This window comes from Amaranthus tricolor, chromosome 1 (assembly GCF_026212465.1).
Source record: "Amaranthus tricolor cultivar Red isolate AtriRed21 chromosome 1, ASM2621246v1, whole genome shotgun sequence".
In the NCBI taxonomy this organism is placed as follows: domain Eukaryota; kingdom Viridiplantae; phylum Streptophyta; class Magnoliopsida; order Caryophyllales; family Amaranthaceae; genus Amaranthus; species Amaranthus tricolor.
Genome location: NC_080047.1, coordinates 43,442,470 through 43,455,596, shown reverse-complemented (window position 1 = coordinate 43,455,596; position 13,127 = coordinate 43,442,470). Strand labels below are relative to the sequence as shown.

Below are 13,127 nucleotides of genomic sequence, written 5' to 3'. Positions count from 1 at the left end.
CATTATAAACTTATACTTAATACAAAGTATATTATTTTTTAAAAATCTGAAAAATGAGAAAATCAAGTGAAGTTAGTGGATGTTTTTGAGCAATTGAGACAAATTATAAAAAACATAGGCCAGAGGGAGTGAGAATTAATAATTAAAGAATTTAATTAGAGTTAGGGATTCTGACTGCTGATAGAGTTGACCAATTTGATCCATCAATGGAGCAATCATGACTTGTACACTACTAACACTAGGATTGACTTTAGATTAGAAAGTCAAAACTAATTAATCAAATCTGAAACCACTGAATAAAAAGTCAAAAGTTAAAAATTGACTTAAATTTCCCTTGCAATTTGTAGAGAAATATAGAGAATTAGAATTGGATAAGTTAGAATAAGTACCACTTTTTTCAGGTAAGATCTTAAAATTAAAACTCACTTAACCTATTTCCTTCGTCGTCCTATTCTTCGAGATACTTCCACTTTCTACACAATGAGAAAAAACATTGGTTAGAGTAAACATTTGTTTCTATTCTGAATGATAAAGATTAAACAATGTAATACTCACATCCTTCGGATTAGAATTCACCATTCGATGCTCAAATGATTCTTGACGTTTTAGTTGTGAACGTGAAGCAACACGCTGTTTAATGACCTCCTTTCTACATCTTCCTTGTTCGTGGGTAGGCTCTTTCGACTTTCAAACATTTTGCGCATGTGGAAGTTTAGGGACTCTGCGGATTTTGAATGCATTTTCAGAGGCATTAGTTTCAACCTTCCTTTTCCTGTATCGATCTCTTTTTGGTGTTCTTAGAAAACGAAAGTGATTGCCTAACTTCATTGCAACTCTTTATTCTTCACGCTATTCATTTTGTCAACTCTTTCGAGCTTGTTTTTGTCGGTTTGAGGTAATCTGTTTTCTTCAAAGCTAGAAGTTCCTTGCAAGTGCAAGGGGTTTCGCTTTATCAGAAGCTCTTCCTCCCTTACTCTTTCGGCCATGCCATTCCTTGCGGAACTTTTATGGACTAAATGTTCATCTTCCTCGTCAAAATCTAGCTTGTCCGCAAAGGTAAATTTACCGTTTATATTCTCCGGTGGCAAAATGCTGAAAAATTCTGCGGTTGCATTTTCACACAAAAGGTCAGATTTTGCACTTACGAAGTAACAAAGATTATCGTAATCACATATTACCTTCTTCATTTACTCCCTCGAATATCTGCAAGTGCAAAGGTTAAACAAGTGGAAGATTAGCAAATATAGTAATATCAGATTAATTTTCGAGTACGATGTTATTTACTTGCAACACAACACATTCCGTTTCCCCAAAGCCATAAAATGGCTATCATATATGTGGAGTTTGGGGGTCAGAACCGTCAGATGTACACAATCTTACCCTTGTTGATGATAACATTATCAGCAACTTCACATAAGTAAGTAGTGCACGTGTTTTAATGAGCCATATTCATATAATACATGATAACCCAAGATCAAAGAATTATAAATCTTTGGCCCATTGAAATCGGGGATTAACGTTATTTACTTAATGTACCTTTAACAGTTCGGAGACAGAAGGAGCAACAGCACCCCTTTCATTGAATGGTTTAGGAGGTCGAACTACCGCAGATCTATGAACTTCTGTACCACGTAATCGATGATTCAACGCTGATACACACTTAACGGTAATGAGAGTAATGAACGAAAATTCTAATTAGTATCACCTTTAACTGTTGCTTCAGCTTGCAGAAGCTCGTCTACTTTTGTTTTCCAGCCACTACAAAAAAGGTAAATGGAGTAAATAACTATCCAAAATACCAAAGTTTACTTCTAAAAACCACGCGTTACTCGGTCAAAAGCACAAAACTCCTGAATGAACAAACTACCAGGATACGACATAATTTTCCAGTCCCAGCGACACATTTGCTCAAGGAACTAGCAAGTACTTCTACTATCATGTTATGGTAATATGCAAACATTTATATTTGTCATTGTCGTCTTTGTCCCATGCTCGATGATCAAGACTACAAGATCGCACCTTAAAAGGACTGATTTGACTTTCGAGCATCACAAGTTTTTTAAATGTGCATACAAAATCCAAAACCCTGTCATTTCATAATATGTCCAGTTAAAAGACCCATGGTCTAGCCCCAGGTCCACGCTTAACCCGAATCAACTTACAATAGCTTAAACCGGTATCAAAATTAGACTCAAGATCTAAAACTTAATTGTGACTAGCTCCTCTTTACAAATCATGTAATCCAGGAATCCATCTACGCACTTTCCTTGGACGGATTAGATCTTTGAATATGCTCTCAAGGACATACTAAAAGCTGATTTTCAACAATCTACACACAATAAATGAAATCTAATTTACTTTCTAGCCGTAATAGACAGCCTTTTTGTTATTCTCATTAGTTGTCTGGAACATGAAACAGTACTCTGGCCATTATTTATGAGCACAAAGGGACATACAGTTGGAATCCTTAACACTACATAGGACAAAGACTTGACGAAGTTATTCAGCCTGCTGTTTGCGGCAGCTCAATGATAGAGGCTACCCCGAGTATGGTAGAAGTTCTCACATGTATCTCTACTGATCTAATGACTTAAAGGTAGTACTTAATTAGATATGAAAATTAAAACTGGTTTAGCGTACACCATCTAACTAAGAAGGGCATAACCATAGTTGCACACCACGGCCGCATAATATTCCAGTTGCAACTCTCCATCTATATCACCTCACAGAATTCTATGCTTGATATCTTGACCAGTATCTCGTAAAAAATTGAGTTAGGGTACTTAAAACACTCATTTGGAAAGAGCAACTTCGTATCTAACTCTACAATACCTCTGCTATGATCCTTTGTGCCAGAACGACATTTAATATACTATGTCTTATTTTGACTTAGTTTGTACCCTTTTGATTTTAATGCCTACTGCCACATCACTAGCTTAGCATTTGACTCCATCTTCAGTTATGTCCGTCCAGCAAAAAACATGCACCATGGAAGTTCTATATAAATTGGTCTTGTTATCTCTAGCTTAGTATTGACCACAACTTCCGTTAGTACTGATTTCTAGGCGTCTTTTTTATAATTTCCGGTACCCATTCCCTTCCTAGAATTCCCCACAATCCCTTTTGCTTCTCGAAGGGGAGTTGAGACTCAAGAAATACCCATATTTGGTATGTATCTATTAACTCAAGATCCATAACTCCTCACAATGTCATTGGTGAGTATTACCAATGGTGACATATTGTTCTCACCATCGGGTAGCAGCAACCCTGTTCCAACCACTACTGTCACTAGTAGCGTCACTAACACCACAATCTACTACCCTTCACTATTAAGTACCAACCATCAAAGGAGAGACGGATACATAAATTTGACATTTGAAGCTTTGATAAGGACTTTCGGGTAGAACTTGACCATTGAACATCTTGATCTGGAAACAACCACAAGTTTGATGGTTGATAACGAGTGACTTGAAAGCTCAGCGCCTCAAAAATAGAATCGGACACTCATGAAAATAGAGTAAAATTTCCGATTGAAGATTAATAAGGAATTTCACTGAGAATGGTATCAATTGGAGTTCTAGGAGGTGAGTGTATTTTGATTAATTATGAATGACACTGGGGAATGAGAGTCTGAGTTGAAGTTTACAAGCTTTGTACGGTGTAACATGATTCGCCAGTTAATTCCCCTTTTGAATTCGTGAATCACTCAAAATAACCATAAAATAACCCAAAACTAACCATAATTCGCTTTTTTTTATCTGCGATTCACAAGGACATTAGTGAATCATGTGATAGCGCTTTGTACTTACGTTTGAGGCTGAAGGTGAATGAACTAGGAAGCCAGTTCCACTGGCTAACCAAACACGTTAAAGAATTAGGAGTCTTTCCTTTTTTATACTCTCTTTTGTCTTTGTTGTTAACTTTTTCCTACTAGGTACAGCCCCTAAATGCACATATATTAATATATTATGAGTTACAATAAGCTTATCATCAGCTAACTGACAAATGTTTAAGCATTCAATACACAATAAAGGTCGGTATGTTAGTTAAGTATCTGATGTTACCAGATAAAGAAAAGTCCTGACTCCTGACTCCTGACATTCATTTCTCTTTGAGAAAATTAGAAGTAAATCCAGTCTTGGATATAAAACCAAGACATCATATAAATAATAGCGTACTTGATAAGGATAAATCACTATATATCTACAGTATGGAACGCTAATTATTCATATCCCATAGGTCTCTACAGTTAGAAGCCGGAAAAAAAAGGACGAAGAGGAGAACTATGATCCAATACCGAACTAGTGAACGGGAAACCTTACGAATCTCCTTCAAGCCATGTTTTCGAAGAGCATTAACTGCCTTACCGATCAATGTCTCCTGTAAATGCAGGCATTAGTAGTTTGGAGAGATAGATATAACATACAAAAAAAAGAACCCACACACAGCCATATTTCAAACATAATGCAACTAGTGTCTATAGAAGAAACAAAATCTAAACAAACGGATAAATAGTCAAATAAACTTCTTGTGCAATTGAAAAAAATATCAAAACTTTCTTAACAGCAGTGTTCTTAACTTCCATCAGCTGAAAAAGCTGTTTGTGACTCTTTACTCTTGAGTTTCTATCCTCTTGACCATCTGTCGCCATTTGTGTGTTGCTTCCCTTAACTTCATTGGTAGGTTCAGCTATTTTCTTTTCACCATTGCGTTCAATGGTGAAGCAATTATCTTGTACTAAAAACAGGTTATCATCTACATGATCTACTCTCTTTTTATAGTCGTCATGACCCTCGCAATAATTTCGAAAATGTGTGCATTTTACAACTGTATTTTTTTGAGAAAAGTTGGCGTCTTTCATGGGCATAGAGACCTCGGGTTGAAAGGGAAGCACAATTGATAAAGATTACATATGATTTGATCTCTTCGTAGTTTCAAATGTGAAGGGTAATCTTTGGCAGCCACCATAACGGCCTTGTTAATTATGACAAATATGTCAAAGCCTGAATTCCGAAAAAATATTCTCCAACTACCAAGATCCTCCGGATCCATGAAAATATATAAAACAACAGCAATGAAGGTATTTAGCCTAAACTTTCGACCAAAAAACAAATTAAAAAAATCAGCTACTAAAGCACATCTACATTTTAGGATAAATGCCTACCTGCAGAACTTGACTATGAGAATAGAGCTTATGATCGGTACAAATCGAGTATCTTGAAGTTGAATAAATTATAAAAAGGTTAGAAAGATACGGGAAAAAACTACAAATATATGCATCAAAATCAAAATCAAAGCTAGAACGAACAATTTCAAATGCTTGGAGGTGTTTTCAAAGAAAAATCTTGATTGTAGATGCAGAACATAAAATAATTTAAATGTAATTCTTTATCTCACAGTTTTTTTAAATGGTTATGAATTACATAAAAGGTCAAGCAAAGCTGTAATTCTAACTAACACTGATATGCTTCCTATTGCAAATGAAATTTGGCTGATCTCAAAATATTTTGATTCTATTACCATATATGTAATATTTGTATAATCATAAAATGAAAGTAGAATTAAAAAATGGAGCTTACAGAAATACACGGAGATGACAGATGCTCGTCGAATTAAGAATAGTAAACCTTAAACCCTCGACATTTTGTGGATTGAAGGGAAAAAATCTATAATCTGTCAGAAAAAAATATCATCAAATCCTTGTTTTCAATTCGTACACAAGACTCTGGAATTTCTAAAAAAACTGTTCAACTCCAATAGCTTAAACAAAGAAGTTTTCATTAGAAAGACATTCTATGATCGAAATCAACAAACTACCCACAAAATTTATTGGTTATGCTCAAACTTTTACTTTCTCGATAAGAGAAAACATCTTCTCCGTGTAGCTTAGTGGATCTTTCCCAAGCTTTTACTTTCTTAGTAATGACAAACATTTATTAGGAGTAATCTATTATGAACAAATCTATCCGAGCCAGCATAACATAGATTTAAAATGCCATCCATTGCTCACATCATAGTCCACCCTATCTAGTTACATATCTAGAAACCTCAAGAAAATAGATGATAAGTTTTATTGAAAAGCAAGTGACAAAATGCTGTTATTGCTTAATCCTAACAGTATGTGCTCCATTTAGTTTCCGTACTTTCTTATTGAACTATATCTTCAGTTGCTGAACATATATTTCCTCGTGCCTTCTGAATCATAACAAGTACCTATCCAAGCTTTCGCAACCCTTTTCACCTCAATCTCTCATTTTATCTTCCTTTGACTACTGAAAGATAATGATTTTTCCAAATTATAGGTTTTACCAAAAACTTTGATGGGCATATTGATTTATCAATATATACTTAAAAACATAACTTCAGCAAAATTACTCTTCTTACCCCTATGCCATTGTGCTTCAATTATTTGTCACTGAAGTGCAATTCACTAAAACTTAAAGCATAAACCCTCAACATTCTCAGACTCATGCATTGATACGACCTATTATTTTCCTTAGAAATGTGCTCCACCTCCACAAACTACAGAGGAAAAAGAGGGAAATCAACAAACAAGAACATAAAAGTAGAAAATGCAAAATACGAAATTACCCTTTTTCCATCTAGATTCTAGATGCAACCAGGCAACAACTATAATGCAAAACCTTAATCCTAACAATATTAAGTCAGCTACATAATCCATAACAAATCAACGTGCCAAAACGTTAAAATAATCAAAATTAAACTAATTCAGAAATAAACCAAACAAATGAAAGCTATCTTTAATTAGCATCAAACAAAATAGAATCTTTGATCCCAAATCATCTATGTTTTCATGAATCAATGAAGCAAAACTACATCAAACACTCTCTATAAAACTACATGGTAACATAGTTCAATTTACTAGGTTACCCTATAAATCACAAAAATCCAAATGTATCTCTAATATGTTCACATTTACAAACATGTTTATGACTAAAGCACAACAAATACTTAAGGACCTATATTCAGAGTCGTTCCTGACCAAAGGGCATTTACCTAGGGCTTAGAGCTAAAAATGGACCATATACCTCAACTTAGCAATGTTGTTACATAGGACATAAAACATCTTTGTAAAATTGTAACTTTACTTTAGCTCAATATATCTCAACTCAACATGCATTATTATTAGGTTAATCCTAACATGTCTACATTTATTATGATAATTACAATATAAAAGGTTCATCTCTCTTATTTTGTCAAGCACCCATTAAAACCATAACCATCCCTTACAATATAAAAGGTTCATCTCTCTTATTTTGTCAAGCACCCATTAAAACCATAATCATCGCCCATAAAATATCAGAAAACGAAACTTTGTAGATTGCATGAGTAAAAAAGAAAAACCTAAGTTTACGGGTTGAGATGGTCGATAATTAGAAGGAACGAAAAAATTCACATGGACTACCACTAGGACTGATTCTTGTTCTAGTAGATAACCTCAATCTTCTGGGATAAACCCTTTAGCATTGATGAATTTCCATCAGATCTTAAACATCATATTGTCAGTTGGTAGTTAAATCAAGCCAATTATCTACAGTCCTTCATTTCTTATTGTAGTACATCCATAAATTTTATCCACATACACTTTCATTGAACCTTGTAACAAAATGCAAAATCATACCCCCATCAAATATCAAGGCCTAAGAAATACAAGCAAGTTAGTAATTACCCATCATCAAGAAGAAAACTTTAAGCTTAACTTTGTCCCCAATATCCATTTTTTTTCTCCCATAATATGAATATACCTGTTTCATTTTGAGTTTTAAAGTTTAATACGATATCTGGGTATTGGAATTGGGTTGTTTACAGGTTCTTAAGCAGTTGTTTGGATCTTAATTATGGCAATAAAAGATGGGTGAAGGTGTACCTGTATGAGAATGATAGAAAAACAGCACCATCATCAAAGGTAGAAACTTTAACTTGTATCTCATTGGATGATGACCCAATTCAGGCCTCCTTCACCAAGCATTGCAATTCATGCACTTGAACCAAACAAACCCTTAGAATAGAAATTCTCAAGATTTCCATGGAAGAGAGATCAGGCGTGTGAAAATTATATAGAATTTTTTTTCTTTTGGTTAAAAAAAGAAGGCAAGAACACAAATAAAGCAACTCATAGACTCTATTTCCTCACTTTTCACCCTAGTGTAAATATATGGTGAAATTTAGTAGGAAAAAAAAATTTTGATTGAAGAATGAGGAGAATATATATTTGCAAATAGTTAATACAGGAAGAGTATAAATTTATGAATGATATTAAAAGAATAAAAGTAAAATCATTGTCAAAAAAGAGAAAATATGTAAAATCAGTTAAATAAATTAAAAAGAAAGTTGATACAAACTAACAGTAATAGAGGGAGTATAGTACAATGTAAACTTAATTGGTTTATTAATTATTCTAGTTGTTAGCGATAGTACCCACTTTAAAACAGTATTTTGATGATTTAAAGAAAGAAAAATTATAAGTGAAATGAATTTAGACCTAATTAAGTGGAAGACAGATCAAATATGGAGAAAATCTACATTAAAACGTATCAAATAATATATTTGATTAGGTTTTAACTTATAAATTGCCAATAAAATATAATAAATTAAGTGTAATTAGTGAATAATGTAAAAAAAAATCAAATGAAACCTTCGATCAGGGAAGACACAACACAATACGTAGTTATTCATTAGAAAAAATTTATACTTTTTAATTTGTTTGCTTTATTTTGTAGTGAAGAAGTATCTCTACCCATTGTGAATAATTCACACAATGACACAATAAGTATTTTCATCTCTACTTTTCTAGTAAGCTCTTAGCAAGACATATAACTGAGTTAGAGGCGTGCTTGGATGAAAGTTAGTAGCTTTACATGAAGGGTTGCTCTTGGACAAACTAAGTGAACGCTAAAACGAGCATGGTAAGAGTACAAACGAACACATTGTGCGAGGGCTTTGTGCTCAACATCAAGCACGTATTGCTTATTTTGGCCTTTAATCTATTTAATTATGCCTCTTGAAGTCAATGAAATGGTGTAGGAAAGCTTAAACGTGTTGAAGTTAATACATCTCTTAGAAAAACTTTGGAGGGATTGAGGTTGGGGAATCAATAAAGAAGGATAGTAATTTTCAAAAAGGATTATTATATTGTTGATGAGTGAGGGGTAGCTCAAGATAAAGGTTTGTGAATTTAGATTGAGTGTGCAAAATATTAAGATATTTAAGAATATAGTATAAGCCCTAAAAGGTGAAGAGAACTATATGAGTGTGTAATCTATTTTATAGAAAACACCATCAATGACACATTTGTTAATAGATTGTAAATAGTATGAAGGGTAGTGAATATTTAGTATAATTTGGTGGGAAATTTTCTTTTCATGATCATACTTATTTTATTTCAATCATATTATTTTCTTTCCAAAATTCATTATAATACATGATCATTTGATATGATATTAGGTGATAATAAAAAATTATAAAAAAATAATAAAAGTTTTATTACCATGAAAATGATGTGGAATATTTCATATAAATTTACACCGTATTAGAAATCAATCATATTATCATTATTTAATATTACGAGTCAAATAACCTATAAAGGTATTTGACTTTGGCAAGACAAGCACAATGAATGTTTAAATGAACTTTGTTGTTTGTATTAAGTAATATAATATTTCAAATTATTTGTAATCAAATATAGTTTTTATTGTTAGCTAGCATATTTTCTGTATCTTTATAGTTAGGAAACTTAGAGTCAATCTCTTTTATTTGGTCAATGTTTTGATCAAGTGTAGCAGGAGCGGTACTCTCGATACATAATTAACATTAATAATTATACTTAAGATAAATAATGCGGAAGTGTAAAACGCCGAACTGCTAAAAACCACTTAAACTAAAACCGTTTAAAACATCAGTTAAAAATCTTACAACTGAGAAAATATAACATAGCTTTGCTTAAATACGATAAGAAAAACATAAGTACAATATAGTCATCAAAGTCATCAAGTAAAATCAATGCAACTAAGTCCTTGATAGAATAATTAAAGTTTCGGCTTGGATCGAAACCTGTGCTAAATTTTCCTGCAAAATACTGTCATCCATAATACGGATGACAACCAATTGAATCGGTCATCGATAAATTCAAGTACAATTTCCTCAATAAGCTTATGATGCGATAGTTAAATCATGCTTACAAAATAATCATCAAGCACAATATAGAAGGTTATTACTAATTATTTACCTTTATTAAGCCATTAAGTTACATTCTCAATAGTTGCAGAAGTTCATTACTGTAACATTTGGAAAATTAATATTTTAAGACGAGTAAGTTTAAGAGAATTATCAGTGCGAGAATGATCTTAAATACACATGACATGAAACATTCTCAATTTAATTTCTCTCCTCTTTTTCCTTTTCTTTTATTTTGATTAAATACCCAAAATTTTCCCTCCCTCTCACGTCAACAAGCCCAAACAGCAGCCAAACCCTAATCCTTATTCTTTGAAGCTTCCCTTCGAAAACCCAACAATGGCGACTGAAAATCCTTTGAAAACCCAACAATGGTGGACTGAAAGTCCTTCGAACCTTAACAATGGCGGTTGTTGTCACTGCTCTTTCCTTCCTCTTTTCGACATCCTTTGAAATTAGGGTTGTAATTTCTTCTTTTCTTGATAAATCCTTCAATTCATGAACAAATCCTCTTTTCATGATCCTTCTAACTTAGAATTTCAACAATAATCGAAGCCAACAATCATCTTTGTTCCATCTGGTTCCTCGATTTTCGGAAATAACGAACAAAATAATAACATGTATGATTTCCTCTTTCTCTGGATTTCAATTCTATAATTTCTGATCATGAAATTTCGATCTAACCCTTCTCTCCCTCTCAATTCATCTGATTTCTTTGAACCCAACAGCTGCACCATGAATGTCGCCCTACCTTCTTGAGCATTTTCGAAGAACCGTGCCTTCTTCATCTTGCTCTTTTCGGCAAATTCCTATATAGGGCAAGAAGGTAGTCAAGTGTCTATTGTTAATTTTGTTATTTGATCTTGTTAGCCGCATCTTTCGGATATATGCAATTGGATTACCATTTCTTGATTATATTCAATTGTCATACTCTTACCAAATTATTCTTTTCAATCAAAAACTTCATGAAATTAAGCATTTGAGATTCATTGTATAAGTTGCTCAATTAAAAGAAATGGACAATTGATAATTAGTAGTAAATTGTGGAATGTGGATTAATTTGATGGACTTTGATAACTAGTATGAAGTTATAAACATTAAAGTGGAGAAGTTGGTGGAAAATGTTGTTAACTGTAAGGTTATGGATGACTTGAAGCTCTTGAATGAATTAAGAAATTCTCTTGGAAATCATTGATAGTGGGGTGAAATATTAGTTGTTATTAATTGAATAATTTTATATTCTTGAAGGGATTATTAAGTTATTTGAGGATTTTCGATGTTGGGGTTAAAGGTACATTTTGGTGTTTAATTGGAAAATAAAGAGAATTATGAAGGTAGATAATCTTTAGAAAATGTTAATGAATTTTAGAGCATGACTATGTCGCCTTGATGGCCTATTGTAGTTTGAGTTCGAACATGCACAATTCTTTTATGATTAGATGTATTAGAATAGAAGCTTGAACTAAGATGCTGTCATAGGAGGAGATGCAATGAGTTATACGAACCTCGTTGTAGTATCGTATGCTTTGTTGTGATGCTATATTTGTTATGCTTCAGGAGGCGACATTATCGAGGAGCCTTCTAGTGATCGCGGAGTACCATACTTAGCTTCTTGGAATGTTTTTTGGTGAGTAGTAGCAGTCCCTTAAAGGGTCTGATCAGACTACATTCTTGAAAATAAACTTTTTACTAAAGCTCTTTTGAGATTGAAAATTCTTGAGACAAATTTTGTTGTGAATGCTTATGCTGATATTATGATATGGTCAATGGATCGGGCTTGCGAGCTGGTCATTGACGGAGTTGAGGAACATTGTTCCCTGATCCCTGTTTGAAGCGAATTGTCATTGAGATATTGACTAGCTTCACCCGAGAGTGACATAGCCTTAGAGCTATGGATGCTCCTCTCAACTAGACTCCCTGTGCGCACATAGATCTAGGAAACTGACATTGCTTTTAAACCTATGATTTGTTATGATTTGTTACTGTGTTTTGTTGTTTTGGATTGTTACTTCTCATTCAGTTTAATTTGACCTTCTGTTGTTTCCATCTTTTAGTTTGATTACAGATCGGAACCGGTCGGGAACGATGGGTTAGCGGTGTTTGATAACGTTCCAAGGATGTATATTGAGCTGAGCACGTAGGAATTTGTAGATTTGTAATAAAAATTTTGGATAAATGTACATTAGTCTTAGACTCTTAGTTGTGTTGGTTATATTGGGATCTAAGTGAATTGTATGATTACTTGTGCTTTAGTTAGATGTTTGGTTTGAGAATTAGCTAAGTTAGTTACGTTGAAAAGCTGGTGTCCCTTTTGCTCAAGTTTTGAAAGTGTGATTTCAGTTTCTCGGGAAACGAACCCACTGGTGACCCTGTTTACTCAGTTAACGGTAAGTCGGGTTGTTACTTTTTCGATTATTAATGATGTTATTGAGCGTTTTACATCGTAACTTTTTCTAATTTTTTCCATCCAAAACCGTGAACTTTTTTTTCTTTTATTTTTCAATTTAAAATACTAAAAAAATAAAAGAAAAAGAAAAAAGTTAACGGTTTTAGACGATTTTGAACATAATAAATTAGAAAAGGTTGTGATCGTAAGACACTCAATAACACAAGGGTACCATTGATAATCGGGAAAATTTAGAGATACTATTAATAAAGTGCAAAACCATACTATTGATAATTTTCCTTATCATTATATTATACTCCCTCCAATTCTTTGAAATTGTCCCATTTGGATTGGACGCGAATATTAAGAAAGTGGAAGGGACCATCTTGAATAGTATACCCATGTGATGAAATGGGTATTGGAGGGTTAAATAGTGTAGTTTAATAAAAAAAAATAAAAGTGTTTTAATAATTATATAAATGATATAAGGACAATTTAGTCTAAAAATTATATTCTAAAATAAAAATGGGATAATTTCGAAGAACTG

The 13,127-nt window shown here is 33.1% G+C and overlaps 1 protein-coding gene across 7 annotated transcripts; it reads right to left on the bottom strand.

Annotated features, from left to right (window-relative positions):
- On the bottom strand, nt 1-8,128 carry LOC130827665 (uncharacterized). 7 transcript variants are annotated; one of them, XM_057693485.1, is made up of 9 exons: nt 7,889-8,128; nt 7,691-7,766; nt 4,580-6,522; nt 4,298-4,380; nt 1,706-1,758; nt 1,537-1,622; nt 1,179-1,203; nt 556-1,102; nt 1-473 (listed from the first exon to the last, which is right to left on the bottom strand). In XM_057693485.1, exons 3-8 carry the CDS (start codon nt 4,865-4,867, stop codon nt 825-827), a joined length of 813 nt encoding a protein of 270 aa, XP_057549468.1. In that variant the 5' UTR covers nt 4,868-6,522; nt 7,691-7,766; nt 7,889-8,128; the 3' UTR covers nt 1-473; nt 556-824. The 7 variants fall into 7 exon arrangements, with proteins under 7 accessions (XP_057549468.1, XP_057549495.1, XP_057549451.1 ...); XM_057693512.1 differs by having other exon boundaries at nt 4,580-5,673; XM_057693468.1 differs by having other exon boundaries at nt 4,580-5,673; nt 6,385-8,128.
- Between the last annotated feature and the right edge of the window lie 4,999 nt (nt 8,129-13,127).